Source organism: Heterodontus francisci, chromosome 42, assembly GCF_036365525.1.
Source record: "Heterodontus francisci isolate sHetFra1 chromosome 42, sHetFra1.hap1, whole genome shotgun sequence".
Lineage (NCBI taxonomy): Eukaryota > Metazoa > Chordata > Chondrichthyes > Heterodontiformes > Heterodontidae > Heterodontus > Heterodontus francisci.
In genome coordinates this window covers 4,848,315-4,869,967 of record NC_090412.1, presented here as the reverse complement: position 1 = coordinate 4,869,967, position 21,653 = coordinate 4,848,315, and the positions used below count along the sequence as shown (strand labels likewise).

Sequence of the window (21,653 nt, the reverse complement as noted above, 5' to 3'; positions counted from 1 at the left end):
GAAGGCATGGCTGCCAATGGTGGAGAGAATTATAACCTGATCTATGTTCTAGCTTGTAGTCACAAGCTCACCAAAGCAAAATACTGTGGATGCTGGATATCTGAAACAAGAACAGAAAACGCTGGAAAACATTCAGCAGGTCTGGCACCATCGGTGAAGAGTTAACGTTTAAGGTTGATGACCTTTTGTCAGAGCTAGAAGATGTTAGAGATGAACAGCTTTTGAGCAAGTGCAGAGTTAAGGAAAAGATGGAGGTGTGGAATGAACAAACGGGAGTAAATGCAGAGTCATGGGAAGGGAAATGGACAGCAATGAAGGTGAGCAGGGTAAAAGAGACAAACAACATGGGCAATTTCAACCAATTAAGTTTATTACCAAATCTCAATTACTTACATGTTAATACATAATACGATGAATTAATTCAGATCATTTTGCACACTAGTAATGCAGAGGTTGTCCAGGTGCAAATAACCCATATGTGGGTAACCGCGCCCTGAGAGCCAACTATAAACTTCACAATACACACAAGCTTGGTCTGGGACAGTTCCAACTAGTAAACTGACAATTAAATTTAGCACCTCCCCATTGGCTAATAGTCTGCCAATAATTCCCAGTAAGAGTTCTGTGACTTTCAAGTTAGGTCTCAAAAATAACCAGTGCCCCACACATCCTTAAAGGGACCTCACACAATATGCAAATCTGCGACTGAAAGAATGTGGGAACGGAAGTGGGTGTAATGCAATGCAAAGAGGCAAACAGTCTTGCCTTATTGCAGCCTCGTCGCACCTGTAAGCAAATCAAAGTTCATTGCTGGATCTGTATCCCCTTGCCCTATTGAAATGTGTGACGCAGAGAAAAGTAAAACACTTTTTTGTTTTGATGAAGGCGATGGGAAAACTAAGAGAAGTTCACATCCAGTTTGTGAACTCAACCAAATCTTCTTGCCATTTCCTCCTCCTATGAAGAGGGTGCACAAGAACCAAGGATCCAGTTATCTCTTAACAGGATGGAAGGGTTCCCAGAACCAACTACAGGATCGTCACATAACATCCTGCGAGTGATTTGTACAAACAAAAATGCAGCAAAAGGAATGGATTTACATACTCTTAAAGCTCAAAAGATGAGTGTTACATATGGGCTGAGGGGGAACCTTGGAAACCGTTGATTTATACAATTTTTTTTTTAAGATCAAGGCCCTCATGACAAAAGTCAGAAAATTGTGCACAAATCTTTTTGCAAATGCACAAGTTATTATGACAGTATGAAATGCAATCCTTTCACATCATTACAGGAAACCAGTCTGACTCTAGTTTAAAACCGTTTTGAGCCAGTGAGCACACCCTGCTGAACAAGTGTTGTCTCAATGTACCAGCCTCAGTATGATGCCACTTTCCATTAGTTGCAGTGGAAAACATTCTTTCCCAATGTTACTGCAGGAACTGTGTGCAAGGTGCAAAGAACATATTTCTAATTTTTCTTCACTTGCTTTACCCTAGAGAAGCCTGCAGCAAGGGGAAGTAATGTATAATCATTGGGAGTTACCAGCAATGGTGCACAGCTCACCTGCTTTGTCAAGTGGGTGCCCATTTAGAGTCTGACATTGCCAGCATGTCACAGTTCAAACTGAGAGGGCATTTGACATAGTCAGGCTCCTACAAGTTTACATATTCAAATTTCCTGTATAAAAGGACTAACCCTGTGAATGCCAGTTTGGAGGAAAAGAAAAATAAGGCAGAAATCGGCAAGAAGAGTGTTTCACTGGCAACAGATCAATTTGGGGGTGTGCGCTTTGGAATGTATTTTACTAAAGGTAACTGACGCAAACAGCATTTACCATCATAATGTACTGAAAGCCTGGTTAACGAAGGATTTGCATTCAAGAATCTCAGGATTAGTAAAATTCAGCATGGTTTTAAAGATAGCATTGAAGTACCGTTAATATTTTGACGCAATTATTCACAAGTCTCCCTTGTAAAGCGTGCACTAGTGTGCAAATTGTGCACAGAGATGCCCCTCAAGGGTACTTGCTACAGTACATATAGCATTTCAGAGCATCACCAATCGCCACACAAGACCTTAGGCTTTGCTACAGTGGTGGAGCAAAAAAGAATCCGAAACGCTAACACTAATATAACTGGGACACAAAGACCACAACACACGATTTGAAGAAATTCAACTGTCAATTCCAACAGTACAGCACAAAAATGGACAATTTTAAGTTTAATTTGCACAGTCTCAAAGGAGCAATCCAGGTGTTTGTTTTTTTAAAATCATGTCTGTGCCATAATATTTCATTATCTTAAACAATCAAAAAATTGCACAGCAATTTTTTTTTAATGCCTGCAAGTAATTTCTACGGTAGCACAAAATTGATGATCTGTCCGTCAATGATTATAACCGCGTCTGATTTGGGTTTAAAACTGTTTTACATTAACTGGAGGCAACAAAAGGTGGCGTCATTCTTTTTTTTTGGAAACCGCCCAAATGATATTTGAGGTAGTGCAACCCTCAACATTCATCCTGAAATGGGACAAAATCTTGGGACCAGGCAAAGGTTCAAAGATTAAAAGTTATGATTGATCGAATATGTGAAATCTGAAGTCCAAATCCCTTCCCTCACTGATTCACAAAATTGTGGCCCTTCAAACGGTCCCTCCACCCACATTTCCAATGTGCATGGGATGGAGCAGGAAAGTGACAATCTCCCAGGACAACACAGAACTCAGCTGCTTGGGGGTCACCTGTGCGATCCAGATGGGCTGCAAGTGTTTCTCACTCACAACCTCCCCCAGCAACACAGCCAAATAATATCTCATCCCTGCTGTTCCCCTGCTACAAGTGTAGATATCACAAGTTTCCATTCAGAGTGATCAGCAGCAGCAGCAAAGTCTAAGCCATGAACAGTTTCGCTCTTTTGAGAAAGATCCTGCCAAAAACATTTCTTCGAAATAAAAGAATAAAGCAGGAAGGCATCGAGGTGAATTGTCAGTTGCTTCTAAATCTCCAATAAATCGATACCTAAGAAAAACCTACACTCATTTAACTGGAAAACCTCTCAAATATCTTGCCTTTTTTTTTTAAGTTTCAATTTCACATTTGCAAAGTACTAAAGGATTCCAGGCCAAAGATACTATTTTGGGGATAAAATTAAAAAAGTACAAAGAAAAGGTTTTGGGGCTTTGAAAGTGGTATAAAAATCACTGACACCATTCCCCAAGTACATCTCATTGCGTTTCCACACTTACATCGTGCCTGCAAAAAATCACAGAAGAGAATTTGATTCTCAACATCCCAGACCAGTCAGATTGCTTTCCAAAGTTTCCTTTTGCCACCCAATCCATGATTTTTTTTTCTTATTAAAAACATATTTCATATGTTTCAGTGCTGTGCTGAGTCTCCGTTCATGTGATTTTTCTCAACGTTGGGAAGCTCAGTACTGTAGAGACAGTCTAGGAATCCGTGCGATATTTCCGTCACCAGAGAACGATCAGGAATTGACTGCGCCATGCCATATATAGCACCCTGGAGACGGAGAGATAAAATCAGGTCATGTCTTACCGGTGACCCTATCAAGCCAACTAATCCGCTGAAGTGGATCTACAATCAGCTTGCTTGATGGACTCCAGCCTAGTGTCCATGGCAATCAACAATTAGTATTTATATAGCACTTTTAATGGAGTAAACATCTCAAGGCATTTCACAGAAGCGACTATCAAACAAAAGGTCACATTGAGTCACACAAGAAGGTATTAAGACAAGTGACCAAAAGCTTGGTGAAAGAGTTAAGTTTAAAGGACTGTCTTAAAGGAGGGGAGAGAGGTGGAGAGACAGGGAGGTTTAGGAAAGGAACTCCAGAGCTTAAGGCCTTGACAGCTGAAGGAGGAGTGATGAAAATTGAGAATCTGCAAGAACTAAAATTGGAGCAGCAGAGATCTTGGGTGGTTGTGCAGCTGGAGGAGGTTTATAGAGATATCGAGGTGTGAGGCCTTGGAAAGATTAGGAACAAGGATGAACATTTTTTAAATTGAGGTGTTATTGAAATGGGTCAGCGAGCACAGGGGAGATGGGTGACCGGGACTTGCTGTGAGTTATGGTAAGTTAGGGAAGCAGAGTCTGACAACAGGCACTGTGTAAACACAGTGTCACTTCCTTACAATGTTCCCTGCCATTCTGGTATAACGTACTATGGCCTGGAGTCCCTTTGCTGTCGCTCCCAGACACCTGTAATTTGAGCATTAAAATACTGCGTGGTTTAAAAGATCACAGAAGTTTGGATACAAATGAGGTTACGCACCCAACTACAATAATGCCCGAGTCCCCTCAATCTTTTACATCCAATAACCAAACCCTCCGCCCAAATGAATCTCTGCCCACAAAACTGGCCCCACCCCCCACCCCCAACTTGTAAATACATGCATTCTCCAATCATGCTTGTTCTCGGAGCTCTCGACATTGCAAATGGATTTTCAAGCTCAGCAGAATGCAAGATCATTTTTCTGGTCTTTTAATTGCAATTTTGAGTATTTTTTGATGCATCTCCACTCGGACGTCTTTTGCATTATCTGTTTCTTTTAATACATTTTTTGTGGACTAAGTATAAGTCACCTTAAAATTAAAACTTACAGGTTATTTAAACCCAGGGTGTCTGATGAGCAGAAACTATGGTGAAATGAGTTGAAACTTAAATTTTAAGATGCAGTGAAACATCCCAAGATGCTTCACAGAGGCTGAATAAAAAAACATGGATCGCATGCCAAAAGCAGCAATACTGGGTCAGGCAAACAGAAGCCTGGTCAAAAAAGTGGGATTTAAGGAGGTGGAAAGGATAAGGGCTTCGGGGAGATGGTTCCAGAACCTGGACAGCTGAAAGCAAGGTCACCAGTGGATGGTGAAAGGTGTCGATATCTTGGATTCCTTCATAACAGAGAAACAAAATTCATCCAACCTCCAGAGCTCCCTCCATAAACCTCTCTGCCCCTCTCTCCTCCTTTAAGACATTCCTTAAAACCTACCTCTTTGACCGAGCTTTGAGTCACACGATCCCAATATGGCCTTTTGTGTCAATTTTATATCTGATTCATGCTCTTGTGAAGCGCCTTGGGCGTTTTACTATATAAATGCATGTCATTGTTGTTGATAAACCAAGACTTCTGCAAAAGACTGCACCCCTTCCCTTGCTCCAACTCGAGTCACAACCATAAACTTACCCTGCCAGTGGTTTCCTCACTGGGATTCTTCATTATTTCAGCCACACTTTGACGGACATCTTCCACAAACTGGCCAGCCACTCCATTCTTGGTGTGCAGAAGCGTCACACATATGTGAATGCTGAAACAGATGAGGTAATCTTGGTTAACGGCGCCTTGGACACTCCTGATTATTTGTGTTTGGTCATCAATTTTCCACGTCGCAGTAACTGGGCTAGAAGTTGGGGCCTGGATAATGTTTGTGTCTCCTCCCCAATTGCTATCATTATTTCTACTATGTAGCAAGAGATCAGTAAGTGGGGATATTTTCATTTGTATAAGTATCACAGGCCTGATCATGAAGTGACTGCAAGGTGCCTTCTGTGCAACTAACATATAATTGCAGAAAATGACTACAACTGGAACTATCGGAGTGAAGAGTGCAGCTCTCTCAAAGGAAGAACTTGTATTTATATTGCGTTTTTCATGACCTCATGATGGCCTGATGCACATTACAGCCAATGAAATACTTTTTTGAAGTATAGTCACAAGTGTTTGATGAAACGCAGCTCCCACAAACAGCAATGAGATAAATGACCAGATAATCTGTTTTACTGATGTGGGTTGAGGGACAAATATCAGCCAGGACATCAAGCAAAACTCCTCTTCCTTGAATAGAGCCGTGGGATCTTTTAGGCCCACTTGAGAAGTCAGTGGTTTTTTATGCCTCATGCGGAAGACATTGCAGCACTCCCTCAGTGCTCACTGAAGTGTCAACCTGGATTATGGGCTACAATCTCTGAAAATCAGTGGTTTTCAAACTTCTCTCTGCGATAATTCCCTACCAATATTAACACATTCCTGGGAGACCCCAATCCCATGTTCAGATCAGCATCAGACACATTTAGATTTTTGGGCTTTTTATTAAAACCTTCCGAGCCGAGATTATCTCCTCAAAGGAGAGCACTGCATTAGACCTGAGGGCACTGCAAAAGACAAACCCAGCAAATTTGACATTTTCAGACATCGAGGATCTGGCAATTCCAGTTTGCAAACCTGTACCCAACTCTTAATTTCATCTTTTATAAAAATGACAAACTATGATGCACAGTTTCGACAAATGCAATAAATGCTTGGAGAAGACAGTAGGATTTTCTTCTCCTTTGTCCCTCTCCATAAGCAGCAAAAACTAAAAAGAGTCACAGTACAGATGGAGAATACACGAAGAGTGATATTGTCTAGTTCCTGGGATGAGGGGATTGTCCTATGCGGTGAGATTGAGTGGACCAAACATATATTTCCCTGGAGTTAAGAATGAGAGGTAATCTCACTAAAACATGTAGAATTCTTAAGGGGCTTGACAAGGTAGATGCTGGGAGGATGTTTCCCCAGGCTGGAGAATCTAGAACATGGGGGGTCAGTCTCAGGATAAGTGGTCAGCCATTTAGGACTGAGATGAGGAAAATTTACTCACTCAGTGAGTTATGTATCTTTGGAATTCTCTACACCAGAGGGCTGTAGATGCTGCATCATTGAGTATATTCAAGACAGAGAATGATAGATCTTTTGGTACTAAGGGAATTAAGGGATATGGGGATAGTGCAGGAAGGTGGAGTTGAAGTAGATCAGCCATGACCTTATTGAACTGTGGAGTAGGCTAAAAGGCCTACTCCTGCTCCTATCTATGTTCTGTTGGAGCATACATGGAGAAAGCGATAGCGTGGATGGAGTATACATGGAGAGCGCGACAGCGCGGACGGAACACACACGGAGAGAGCGACAGCGCGGACGGAGTATACACGGAGAGAGCGACAGCGCGGACGGAACACACACGGAGAGAGCGACAGCGCGGACGGAGTATACACGGAGAGAGCGACAGCGCGGACGGAGTATACACGGAGAGCGCGACAGCGCGGACGGAGTATACACGGAGAAAGCGACAACGCAGATGGAGTACACACGGAGACAGCGACAGCGCGGACGGAACACACACGGAGAGACCGACAGCGCGGGTGGAGTATACACGGAGAGAGCGACAGCGCGGACAGAGTATACACGGAGAGAGCGACAGCGCGGATGGAGTATACACGGAGAAAGCGACAACGCAGATGGAGTATACACGGAGAGAGCGACAGCATGGACGGAACACACACGGAGAGAGCGACAGCGCGGACGGAACACACACGGAGAGAGCGACAGCGCGGACGGAGTATACACAGAGAGAGCGACAGCACGGATGGAGTACACACGGAGAGAGCGACAGCGCGGGTGGAGTATACACGGAGAGAGCGACAGCGCGGGTGGAGTATACACGGAGAGAGCGACAGCGCAGATGGAGTATACACGGAGAGAGCGACAGCGCGGATGGAGTACACACGGAGAGAGCGACAGCGCGGATGGAGTACACACGGAGAGACCGACAGCGCGGGTGGAGTACACACGGAGAGACCGACAGCGCGGGTGGAGTACACACGGAGAGAGCGACAGCGCGGGTGGAGTACACACGGAGAGAGCGACAGCGCGGATGGAGTATACACGGGGAGAGCGACAGCGCGGATGGAGTATACACGGGGAGAGCGACAGCGCGGATGGAGTATACACGGGGAGAGCGACAGCGCGGATGGAGTATACACGGAGAGAGCGACAGCGCGGACGGAGTATACACGGAGAAAGCGACAACGCAGATGGAGTACACACGGAGACAGCGACAGCGCGGACGGAACACACACGGAGAGACCGACAGCGCGGGTGGAGTATACACGGAGAGAGCGACAGCGCGGACAGAGTATACACGGAGAGAGCGACAGCGCGGATGGAGTATACACGGAGAAAGCGACAACGCGGGTGGAGTATACACGGAGAGAGCGACAGCGCGGGTGGAGTATACACGGAGAGAGCGACAGCGCGGGTGGAGTATACCTACCTAGAAGGGAACTGCAAGGTGTTGAGATTCCATCCCTTGGATGTCATTGCATTCGATAGCCGGAAAATATCGAACGTTTCCGAGCCAATGGCCACAACGGACACTTCAGGCTTTCCAAAGATGAAGATTTCCTTTATTTTCCTCAGCCTTTAAAATACAAGAAATTACAGGAATAATTTAGCATACAGAAAAAAACTGAGCCACCAGCTTACATTGATACAAAACCCTTATAAACGCCAAAAACACCCCAAAGCATCTCCCAGCACTGGGGGAATATTAGATGACTGAATCCTTGGCGGATGGAGGTTGCAAAAATATGTTGGTCAGAACAAGGCTTTCGAATTGGAGGTGTTGGGAAACAGGGAAAGAACATTTCTCTTTGATTTCCACCTCCTCTCTTGAAAGCAATGACTCACTGTTCAGGACTAACACAACCAGCACCTTCCAGAACCTCACACTGTTCTTTAATCTTTCCCAAAATATATCTTGGATCCACTGCATTTGTGAAGGGTTTTTTTTTTGGCCATGAGTTAATTCGTTTTGCAATACCTCTCGTGTGTCAATGACAGAACAGCACCATGAGATGGAGCTGGCGTACAGGAATCATTGCTGTAAGCAACTCAGCAAACTCCTACATCTATATGTTTAGCTGCAAGGGCACTCCATGAGTTCAGGTGGAGTTTCTTCACTGCCAAGACTTTACATCATCTACTGTATCCTTGCTCACAAGTGTTACAGAACACATTCCTTTAATTTAGGTGACAGGTAGTCAGCTTGCCTCGGAGTCAGAAGGTTGACAGTTCAAACCCTGCTCCAGAAACTTGGCTGACACTCCCAGAGCAACACTGAGGGAGTGCAACATTGATGAAGGTGCCATCTTTCGAATGAGGCATTGAACTGAGGCCCCATCTGCCCCCTCAGGTGAATGTATTCGATCCCATAGCACTATTTTCAAGAAGAGCGGGGGAGTTGTCCCTGGTGTCCTGGATAATATTTATCCTTCAATAAATATTACTAAACGAAAAAGCAGTTCGCTTGACCGGCACCACATCCACCATCTTAAAACATTCACTTCCTTCACCACGTACGCACAGTGGCCGCAGTGTGTACCATTAGAATACAAAAAGTTTTGCATTTATATAACGCTTTACATGACCTCAGGGCATCCCAAAGCATTTTATGGACATTTAAGTACTTTCTTGACTGTAGAAAATGTGGCAGCCAATTTGCGCACAGCAAGATCCCACAAACAGCAAAGAAACAAATGACCAGATAATTTGTTTTAGTGATGTGGGTCGAGAGATAAACATTGGCCAGGACACTGGAAAGAACTCTCCTGCTCTTTTTGGATAGGGCCTGAGAGGGCAGGCAGGGCTTTGGTTTAATGTCTCATCTGAAAGACAGCATCACCAACAGCGTGGCACTCACTTGGTACTGCGCTGGGAGTGTCCGCCTGGATTTTGCACTCAATTCCCTGGAGTGTGACTTGAACCCACAACCTTCTGACTTGGCTGACATGTGGAATGAACTACTACAGTGAGTCACTGAAAGTGGATCAACATCATCATCAACTGGGGAATGAGATAAACAATTAATGGATAAAAATATGAAAGGATTGGGGATGTGGAAGGAGCAGGGCAATGAGATTAGACAGTTACAGTGTATAGAAAAACTGGTCCAGTCACAGGGGGTGAGTAGCTTCTGTCCAAGGTGAAATTTCCGACAGTGTGTGACAAAACAATGAAACACAGTTAACTCTAACCATCAGATGTACTCAGAATAATGTAGCACTGAATCCCACTTGATCACTAAGCTCCCTATACTACAATGTTCTTTTATTCATTCATGGGATGTGAGCACGTCGTTGGTAAGGCCAGCATTTACTGCCCATCCCTAATTGCCCTCAAGATGATGATGGTGAGCTGCCTTCTTGAACCGTTGCCGTCCATGTGGTATAGCTATTCCCATAGTGCTGTTAGGGAGGGATTCTGACCCAGCGACAGTGAAGGAATGGCGATATAGTTCCAAGTCAGGATGGTGCGTATCTTGGAGGGGAACTTGCAGATGGTGGTGTTCCCATGCATCTGCTGCCCTTGTAAACTACAGGGCCCACATTTTGCATCATCTAGAACATCAGAAAAAAAAATGCCCCGTCGTTTCTCGAGGTTCAAAATAAAATGCCAGACAATTTGAACTTGATTTCCTACTCTGCTCTGCTAAAATTTCCAAAGCCAGAGCATCCAGGCCCCAAAGACCAGGTCCAACAGAATAACTACTTTGCCTGAACAATATTGTTTGCAATGCAAAATCTGGGAAACTTCCAAGTAACTGGCTGAATCAGCAGGTGCAGGAACACTTCATTGCACTGAATTCTGGAAGTTTGTGCTGAGACTTCAACAGCAAAACTAAAAGGTTTCTTCACATTGTCAATGACAGTTCCAAAAACAAGCAGGTCATTTTACAGGATGCAACACTCACTGGGAATGCATCAAGCTTCATTCTTTGCTGCAGTAGGTCACTGAAAACTTTTACTAAATCTTAAAATATGGGGGTGTCCCTCCCACTGTGGAGTTACTGATCTCAAAACAGTCAGAGCAATCCATCTCACCTGAGATTTATATTTAAACTGTGTATTTTCCTAGTTCCATTCCAGCCACTTAGCCCAAAGACTTGTATTTACAGGGATTGGAGAATGTGTGGAACAGGGATACAGTGGAGAATTAATAATACCAACAAGATCTAGAGGTTGCTGGCCATCTTTCTGAAATTAGAAAGGATTGAGGGATACAAAGGATTAACTATAGTGCAGTATTTATCTTTAAAATTTCAGGCCAGCCTGGTGCACTGCAATAGTCTTACACACTGCTGTGTTCAGAAATGTATGTCATTCATGGATCAGTGGGTAGCACTCTCACCTCTGAGTGAGAAGGTTGTGGGTTCAAATCCCACTCCAGAGACCTACGTACAAAACCCAGGCTGACACTCCAGTGCAGTACTGGGGGAGTGCTGCACTGTCAGAGGTGCCATCTCTCAGACATTAAACTGAGGCCCAGTCTGCTCTCTCAGGTGGGCGTAAAAGATCCCAATTGACTATTCTGAAGCAGAGCTGGAGAGTTCTCCCTTGTTTTCCTGGCCCTCAACCAACATGTAAAACAGATTACCAGGTCATTATCACACTGCTGTTGTGGGAGCTTGCTGTTTGCAAATTGGTTGCTGCATTTCCTACAACAGTCACCATACTTCAAAAGTATTTCATCCACTGTAAAACACTTTGGGGTATCCTAAGGTCACGATATAAGTACAAGATTTTGGTCCAAAAAAGTCTGCCATTTTAAACGGAACTGGGATTTAAACTATTCAAACTAACATGAGTCAATACAATGAATGCAAGTGGCTCCCAAGAGAGTCCTTGCAAAAGGCAACCATCTGAAGGAAGAACAATTAATGTTTGTTGTTGGGAAACTCAAAACAGCTGTAGAAAACTAGCTGAAGCAAAGCAACATCCTGCCTGGCTTCTAATCACACAACGGATTATGTTCACACCCATAATGGGGCTAGCCAGCATACCACCTACTTTTGTGGTGCTAAACCAAAATATGTCTGTTCTCTCGTTTACAGGCAGGAGTTCTGATCAAATCACTGCTGAATTTTTGGGAGTTAACACAATTGGACTACTGAGCACACATTCTTTGTTTTGACAAAAGGTGGTGAAATTGTAGAAGCAATTTCTACCAAAGTTCCATTTACCTAAGCCCTGTTTGCACTTTATTCCATCTGCACACTTATCTAAATGCCTTTTTTTCAATCATCTTCCTACAGTGAAACCAACTCTTTTTGTTTTTTTTTTAACCCAAGATGATCTTCGCTGTACATTATTTTTCAGCTTGCTGTCAAGGCACACAGGCTGATGCATTGCTCATTACACTAAGGAGTAACACAGACCTAATGCACTAATGAGTGAATTTATCATCTCAAGCCCTGTAAAGTACAGGTTTCTTAAAAACAAAAATCTGTTTCTTTGGGGTTGTTCAGTTTTTTTTGTGCAGCTCTGGGCAGTACCATATTACATAACAAGCACAATGCAGTCTGCAAACAAAATCCCTGGTGAGAAGCGCAGATCATGAGGGGTTCACTGAGACTCTGAAGACAACAGGTAGCTCAGTTTATTGTATCTTGAGCTTCTGCTTTTGCTGGAATGAGAGGCTCACAGAGGGAGTACCGTGATTATTCGATAGCTGGCATCAGGAGGTTGTGGATTCAAGTGCCAATCCAAAGACTTGAGCACATCAACTAAACTAACATTCCCATTGCAGGACAGAAGTAGTGTTACACTGTCAGAGGTGCCATCTTCCAAATGAGAGCTTCACAGTGACTCAAAAGAACAACATAGTGTGAAACCCAGCCACAATGACTGGATTCACCCCACCCACCCCAAATCTGGCAGCTGAGCTCTGCATTCCCAGTTTACAGGGGAAGCAGCAACTTGCATTAATGTAGTAAAACATCTCAAGACAATTTACAGAAGCATAATCAGTCAAAAATTGCCACTGAACCACATAAAGAGATACTAGGAAAGGTGACCAAAAATTTGTAAATGAGGTAGGTTTTAAATGAGGGTCTTGAAGAAGTAGAGAGAGGCGGAGAGGTTTTAGGGACTCAACTCCAGAGCGTAGGGCTTGGCAGCTGAAGGCCTGGCCTCCAATGGTGCAGTAACAGAGTGGGGAGTACACAAGAGGGCAGAATTGGAGAAGTGCACAGAAGAGGTTACAGAGATAGGGAAGGACAAAATACAAGCAGCCAGGGTTCCCTCTCCTAATCATTTCTCAGTGTGCTGGCAGGTGGCATTTGGCAAGCACAGGATCAGGCACAGTTACCTAGGAACAGAAGGAGGCCATTCAGCCCCTCTGACCTGTTCCACCCTTCAATGAGATCATGGCTGATCTGTAACTCAACATTTAATCACCTTAGGTCCACAATCCTTTGATACTGCTACCCAATTAAACTCTATTGAGCCTTGAAAACTCCAGCTATCCCTCAGCACCCACAGCTTTGTGAGAAACAGTGTTCCAGGTTTTCCCTAACCTTTGTGCGACAAAACTGTTCCCTGACATCATCTCTGAATGGTCGAGCTCTAGCTTTATTATGTCCCCTTGTTCTCAATTCCCCAACCTGAGGAAATAGTTTCGGTTTACCCCAACAAATCGTTTTTAACATTTTAATCTGCTCGATAAGATCACCCTCAACCTTCTAAACTCAAGGGAATAAAAGCCAAGTTTAGGCATACTGTCCCCAATAATTTAACCCTTTAAGCTCCGGTATCATTCTGGTGAATCTGTGCTGCACCCCCTCCAAGGCCAATATATCCTTCCTGAGATGCGGTGCCCAGAATTGAATGTGGTTATTCCAGATGGAGTCTGACCAAAAAAAAAAGGAGACAAAATTAAAAAGAATGCGTGTTGTGACAGATGGAGAAACCTCGCTGTAATGGGCCAATGAGGTAAGTGTATGCATTTAAACAGTGGCCTGCCCAATAGGAGATGACGATAATCAAAATTGCTTAATTAGCATTTTGCCCACAAGTTTAGCATTTAGTCACGGACCTGAGCGATGAATGTGAGTAGCATAATTTCATGCTTACTTTCGTCATCTGTCTAAGTCTCACTAAAACCACAATCCCAAACATGTTGCATGCAGGTCCAAATAAACATTCTTCCAATCTCAGAACTTTCCCCAACCAGTATTCCATAAACCAGAAGAGTTCACCAGCCTAGAATTACCCAATTTGTTCAGTAATTTCTGCTGGTGATTAACATTTGGAGAGCTGTGGGGGGTTATTTTCTCAATGAGTGCTAAACACACTTCTAAAATTTCTTAAGCAGTCTTTCTTCATGCGCACGCCATAGTGCACAATGGAAATGCTGGTGCAAGGAAAAATAAATCATTTCTGGTGTTTACACACCTTTACTTTACAGTAGTCCTTTCTGCCCTCTCAGGTGGATGTAAAAGATCCCATGGTAGTATTTTGTAGAAGACACTCCCCCTTGTGTCCCAGCCAATATTTATCCCTCAACCAATATCACTAAAACAGATCTGATCATTATCACATTGCTGTTTGTGGGAGCTTGCTGTGCGCAAATTGGCTGCCACATTTCCTACATTACAACACTTTGAAAGTAGTTAATTGGCTGGGAAGCACTTTGGGTCATCCTGAGGTCATGAAAGATATAGAAATGCAAGTCTTTCTGTTCATCTCTCTTCATAATCTAAATGTTCTGTGTAGAGTATACGTACTGTGCTTCAATGTGTCGCGCAGTTTCAATTATCTTCTTAGTAGCCTTAACGTAACCGTCCTCGCCAATATACATCATGGTTGCCCAGCAAGCAGCAATGATCCCACCCGGTCTCGATCCAGCGATTGAGGGCGATGCATAGATCCCTCCCTGCCAGTCTGGAGCCACAAAGAACTGGTAGTGACGGTATTTCTTGTTGCTGTACAGGATGACTGACGAACCCTTGGGAGCATAGCCGTACTGGGAGGAGGAAAACAGCAGGGAGGAAAATTCATTGTTAAAAAGCTTATCGTGTGAAACTTTTCACTCACTCAATCCCGTTATCAGTTCAGCAAGGGGAAACTTTCATTTGACGCTGGTCCATTAATAAGGAGCTATTGTGTGGAGATAAGCAAAGATTTGCATTTAGCTAGTAACCTGCCACATTTCTCATATACACAATACTCGTACCATGAATTACTCTGAAGAGATGTTAGTTCTATACACCCTGCAGTCACACAATACAAGTCCCAATGTCCTCCACATTGGGAAGATTGAAGCTTTCATCTTCAACACCCCACCATTCCCCACTCCTGCCACAAACCCCCTACCCTTGACACCAATTTCACTGGCTTCCCTGGCCTTTGACTGAAACAGACTATTCAACCCCAAGCTGATGCATCCGAGTCGATACCCTTTTCATCACAAAGACCGCCTCCTGTTACCTCTGGCTGAAATCCCAAGAAACCCCTTTGTAAACCTCAGCTCACCAAAAATCCCTGCTGCCTGCATTCCATTGCACAACAAACCTCATTCACACATCATGGACCGGCTGTAATTCAGAGTTTCACCTTCATCACCTACCTACCTTGTGCGTGTCGGCAGAGATGCTGGTCACTCCCTTAACACGAAAGTCAAAGGGTGGTAGCAAGTAACCAGCTTTCTCCATGAAGACAATAAGAAATCCCCCCAGACAGGCATCTACGTGCAAGGGGATATCATACTCCAGGGCCAGCTTGGGGGGAGGGGGGAGCGGGGAGCGGGGGGAGAGAGACAGAGACAGAGAGAAAAATGATGAATTAGCTGTAAGTGATTACAGGAATATCAAAACATATCTTAAACAAAATAATCGCCACATTATATGAATACAGAGACAGAATCACACAGCAAAGGAGTTGGCCATTTGGCCCATCATGCCTGTGCTGACTCTTTGAAAAAGCTTTCCAATTAGTCCCATTCCCCATAGCCCTGCAAATTTCTCCTTTAGAGGTACATCCCCAATGATCTTTTGAAAGTTACTATTGAATCTGCTTCCACCACCATTTCAGGCAGCACATTCTAGATCACAATAACTCACTGTAAAAAAAAATTTCATCTCCCCTCTGGTTCCTTTGCCAATTATCTTAAATCCATCCTCACTGATTACCGATCCTCCTGCCAGTGGAAACCGCTTCTCCTAATTTACTCCACCAAAACCCTTTATGATTCTGAACACCTCTATAAAATCTCCCCTTAACCTTTTCTGCTCTAAGGAGAACAACCCAGCTTCTCCAGTCTCTCCACATAATTGAAGTCCCTCATCCCTGGTGCCATTCTAGTAAATCTCCTCTGCACCCTCTGATTCCTGTATGCGATAGCTAGCCAAATGCTTCCCATTGAAAATGAGCAGAAGTGGGCCATGGATGAGGCTCAGGTGGAACCTCCCACTCCATAGCCCCTTCTTGCCCTCCCTCCACCCCTTCTCCCACACCCCCCCCCCCCCCACCCACCCACCACCACCTCTGCCCCCACCCCAGGCCCCTGTTCTCTCTCCATTCCCCTGATGCACATATCCAGGCTACCACATCATGAGCAGTCATTTGACCAAGTTACCAGCTCTCAACATGCAGATCCTGTGCAACAAGATGAATGTGCCAAGATGATGCCGGGGAGCATTTTCTTTAATATATAAACTCGAGACCTCCCAGCCTCAGCATTACTACAGCAGCTACCATGCTGAATCCCCACAGACTGTGGGTGTGGGTAACTCCTCAAATCCAATTCCTCCTCACTGATGATCACTCTTTGAAGATGAAAATTACATGCAGACAAAATCCTGAAGTTAACCATTACAATCAGTAATAAATCATTAAAAGGCTTCCGGACAGTGACACGTCCTTTAAACAATTACAAAAGGAGGAGTGCCCTGCCTCAAGTATTTTTCTTTTAACTACTGTATTTTTATTTAAGCCGTACAAAAGACAGACAGGAAAAAACATCAAGAGTTTCCCATCTTCCACCTCCGAGAAAAGGCTCTTAACTTCTTCAAATAAATCCAGTAATTCCCACTGGGGTCACTCCACAGCAGCATTGTTAATGCATGGACCAGGAAAGTACCTCGGCAAGCTTCTCGACTGGGTCCATGATACCATGGGGAAACTGTGGCACCGAGCAGACCAGCATGACTGTGTTCCTCGAAATGGCTCTTTTCATTGCCTGGAGACAAAAGCAAAGTCAAAGTAGCTTCAGGAATCTTAAAGGCTCATTTTTCCAGCATCACCCGAAAGCAAATTGGAACGGCCACGTTAACAAATGGGGGCTGCTCGCCTTAAACCAACACAACTGCCTGTGTGGAGTTTGCAAGTTCTCCCTGTGTTTGCGTGGGTTTCCTCCGGGTGCTCCAGTTTCCTCCCACATGCCAAAGACTTGCAGGTTGATAGGTAAATTGGCCATTAGCAATTGCCCCTAGTGTAGGTAGGTGGTAGGGAAATATAGGGACAGGTGGGGATGTGGTAGGAATATGGGATTAGTATAGCATTAGTATAAATGGGTGGTTGATGGTCGACACAGACTCGGTGGGCCGAAGGGCCTGTTTCAGTGCTGTATCTCTAAAACTAAAACTTGGATTTATATAGCGGTTATGACGTGATAGAAACATCCCAAGGCCCTTCACAGGAGCAATTATCAAATAAAATTTGGCACTGAACCACATAAGTAGATATTACAGCAAGTGACCAAAAGCTTGGTCAAAGAGGTAAGTTTTAAGGAGTTGCTTAAACGAGGACAGAGAGGTTGAGAGGCTTTGGCAGGGAATTCCAAGAACCTTAACATCCTATTCAACTCCAAGTTGAGATGGGCATAGATTTGGGAAGTAACAACAGTTGAAGGACCTTGGAGATCGGCCAATAGTTTGCAAGGACAGAAGGGTGAAGGATTTTTTTTTTGAGGAGGGGGTCGATAATGATGGTTTTGAACAGTATAGGCCCATTTCTTGTGGAGATGAAACCATTTACAAAATCAGCTAGCAGGGGTCCAGGAAGGCAAGTTGGGTGGTCAGCAGTTTAAGAGCAATGGGGTCAAGGTGGCAGGATGTGTGCCTCAGGAAATGACAGGTTCAGAGAGAGCATAAGGGAGAAACTAGGGAAAGGTGCAAAAGAATTCAGAGCTTGGGCAGGGGAATCCTAGGACAGAGTTTGGCTTGGTAGGCAAAGGCAACTGGGGTAAACAGATGGTACCAATCTTAAGGAATAAGAACTCCCCGAGCTCCTTGCATTTGTGAATGGAGTTGGTGGGGGTGAGAGGCTTCTGAGATGATGTTTAATAACAGAAGTTATCATTGCTCTTTTGGATAAAGTTCTGGGCTGTTCTGGCAGAGGGCAGTGGAGATCAAGAGCATTTGATATGGTTCAGCGATGGCACAGCCAGACTGATAATAAAATTGACCACACGGAACTCCTGCTACTCGCAGCCTCAGGTTGTAAAACATGGTGTCCCATTTGTACATGGGATATCAATAGATGAAATTATGCAGACAGAAAAATATTTAATTAGATAGCTCTGTGCATTCAAGTGAAGCTCTCAGCCAGAGTGCACTATAGGGTGTGGCCTGTTTGCTCTTATTCATCTCCCAAAAAAGAATTATTTTCATGAACAATATTACTGCTTCACCTCCTTGGGAATGGCCATGATTTATAACACCCAAATTGGCAGGTTAATCACAGTGTTAGATTTAAGGGTGGGCACTTTGAACCTAACATTGCATAAGCAAACATTTAAACAAATGTAATTTTAAACACTATCCCTTTAATGTAAATCTCATGTCTGTGATATGAAATATATGTATTTTTAAAGCCTATTCCACCAATGCAAATATTTTTTTTAAGGCTTTGATCAGTTAAAATAGGACCTATATCTCAAGCCCATGTATCCTTCACTGGTTGACCTGTCACAAAGTCTGCTATCATCTGGACCCGAGATACGGCATACAGCTAGCAGTTTGGGGAGATGTTTTCAAAAGAGAAAAGGAGGAGTTTTATTTTCCAAATAACAGATGAAGCTGTTACCCAACCATACAGGCACAGACATGATGGGCCAAATGGCCTCTGTTGGTGCTACATCATTCGATAATCTATGATATAGCAGCCAGCAGAGTTTTCCAGGCTTTCTCTGTGGGAACCCCTATAAAAATGGGCTGACCCCTGGGCTGCCCATTCTCACTTCCGAGAGGTCAAGCTGCTTAGGGCTAGCAACCGCCTGATATTACACCCATCAGTGCAAATGGTATCTTTTTCTATAACTATAAGGAACACCCAAGCTGTGGCCCCCTGACAATCCAGTCCACAAAACCCAAGCAACTCAGCTCTATTTACATTTATATTTCTGACTCACTGGTTTTTCCAGTTTGAGTTTTAGCAGCGACTGTTCTCTTTCCTATCTTCACCAAGGTGCGGACTCCTCCCTGGGATATAATCCCCACAGCACTTGCATCCCTAAGGCATCAGGATCAAATGGCAATTATTGGCATGCAAGCCTCCATACAGCATGGCATTAGGCTATTCGACTGCAAAATGCACAGCCGCAGTGCCCAATCCTTTCTCCTACTCAGCATATACACACACCCACTTCCACCAGGGATTACTGATCAGAAGTGCGAAGCCTGGACGACATCACCCCGACACAACATCCACTGAACCCACATGCAGCAGCCACAAGATTTAAATTGTCTCTCTAATGCCACTGAGCTACAATGAAGAAGTATTGGCAGTCCTCGTGAAGCAAGTAGAGCCTCAAGTCGCAGAGTGCAACAGCTTGGAAAGATCCTAAAGGAACCATAAATGAAGCCAGTGATTACCTTGGTTGTCCTAGGATTTTCAAAAAGACATGCCCAGGCAAGGAGGGAGGGAGGAGGTGGATATTTGTACTTGACCTATCTGTACTGGGGGGTGTAGGGAATGGCAAGCAAAGAGCTCCCACTGATGATCATTGCACTCAATGCAGATTTTTCACAGCGTCTACCCGTATCCATCATTTGCATGAGCAATGTGGCCATGAATCCAAAATTATAGGCTGCTGAAAGAATCGAGTTCAGTGCTGAGCTCCAGAAGATCAGGAACATCTCAGTAAAAAGCAACGTTTATAAATGTAAATCCATGAACAGGCAATCTCATCAGGCACCTACCTTAACATCCACTTGCATTGTTCTTTTATCCAATGGTACATGTACTATTCTCATCCCAAAGTACTGAGCAGCCTTGTTGAAAGCAGCATGAGCGCTTAGGGGAGCGACGCTGGAAAAAAGAGACACTGTATGCAATGCTGGTATCCATTGTTTCAGACTATGTACAGTGAGTTGAGCAGTGCAGTCCATACAATACAACTAATACCCAGTGCAATAGTTTCATCTCTGCAATTCCCACAGGCCAAGCGATACATAGCTCATCACCTGAGAGCTGTAGCAACTGTAGCGACCCACCTAATGCACCTTCACTGCAAGTATGTCAATCAAGCAGAGGACTCATTAGCCTCAACCACCCTGGATCAGATCACCCGACATGTTATATGATGCCCCTCTATACATCAGCTCCAACAAGACGATCAAAGGGCATAAAACCAATATTTTACTGTCAAACAGAAGCATTCTATAGATATCAGCACATTCCCTGTGGCCTAGTCCAATACCAATAACATAATACAATCTTCTTCGAGACAGTTTGGAAACTTGCTGTGTGGCCACCTAGAGACCAAAGGCTGCAACTGCATTGTGACAGTTGACATAAAATGTTGCCAATGCAACTTACAATGGGAAATGGAGCCAAGAACGGTGGCAACGTGAAGCAAGGCTTGCAAACAACAAGCATACACACCTTACACAATAACGCACAAATGCGTTGTGTATCCAGGAAGCAATCATGTTACCGAATGTAACAGCTCTATAAACTGCACTCACTGATGTTGCTCTCTGTTCCAAAACACAGGATGTGATAATTTTTTAGTTTCCAGACAGTGATCAGCTTTACTTGTCAGTTTCTCCAATTGGTTCAGTCTTCCCAACAGATGCCAGGCAGAAGCAGAATTGATAAAGTTCAGGTTTGGAGCTTGCACCAAGAATAATGCAATTTTTTTGACCAATATCACCAAAAACAGATTGACGCAAGTAAATACAAATATAGTGCCTTTCACAACCTCAGGACATCTCAAAGCACTTTATGGCTATTGAAGCATTTCTGAAGTGCAGTGCTGTCACAGTGTAAGAAACTCGACAGCCAGTTTGCACACAGCAAGATCACCAAATCAGCAATGAGACTATGATGAACTGATCTGCTTTTCAGTGATGTTGGTCGAGGTATAAATATTGGCTGCAGGACACCAGGGAGGACACCCGTGCTCTTCTCCAAATACTGCCGTGAGATTTTATACATCCACCCAAGAACAGGCGTCGGCACTTTGTTTGTACATGGACACCAGCATCCATGGAAAAAAACATCTTGAGGTCAGTGACTGGTAATTTCAGGGATGAGAAAATTCCCCTTGGCTTCTTTTCTCTGACCAAACAAAAAAAATCTTTTTAAAAATCGCACTGTCAGTTTCACAGCGGAATTGGAATTTCTAAGCTCAGATCTTTATGTAATACACAGTAACACTCATTTCTGACAGCTGACAGGTGCTGAGAGCGGGAACGGCAAACTTCGGATAGATTCGGGGTTTTCTGGCAGGCTTTAAAAGAAAATTCAGAACCCACCAGAAACCGTGAATCAGTCCGAAGTTCGAAAACCGCTGTTGCCACTCCCAGCAATGGTCAGAGAGAGAGGGGGGAAGGAGGGCAGAGAGCGAAAAGTGCACACGCGCACGCCAGGGGAGCAGACAGTGGGGGTATACAGACTGGGGGGGGTATACAGACTTGGGGGGCGTATACAGACTGGGGGGCGCATACAGACTGGGGGGCGCATACAGACTGGGGGGCGCATACAGACTGGGGGGCGCATACAGACTGGGGGGCGCATACAGACTGGGGGGGGT

The 21,653-nt window shown here is 44.3% G+C and overlaps 1 protein-coding gene across 1 annotated transcript in view; it reads right to left on the bottom strand.

Annotated features, from left to right (window-relative positions):
• Nucleotides 1–349: 349 nt before the first annotated feature.
• Nucleotides 350–21,653, bottom strand: part of sgpl1 (sphingosine-1-phosphate lyase 1) — a 78,706-nt gene continuing 57,402 nt past the window's right edge. Inside the window, exons 8-14 of the mRNA XM_068020411.1 lie at nt 19,816–19,924; nt 16,755–16,853; nt 15,247–15,393; nt 14,401–14,639; nt 8,110–8,256; nt 5,208–5,328; nt 350–3,522 (exon numbers count right to left, since the gene is read on the bottom strand). Of these exons, the coding sequence (XP_067876512.1) occupies nt 3,379–3,522; nt 5,208–5,328; nt 8,110–8,256; nt 14,401–14,639; nt 15,247–15,393; nt 16,755–16,853; nt 19,816–19,924 (1,006 nt within the window). The 3' untranslated portion in view covers nt 350–3,378. The remainder of the gene's footprint in view (nt 3,523–5,207; nt 5,329–8,109; nt 8,257–14,400; nt 14,640–15,246; nt 15,394–16,754; nt 16,854–19,815; nt 19,925–21,653) is intronic.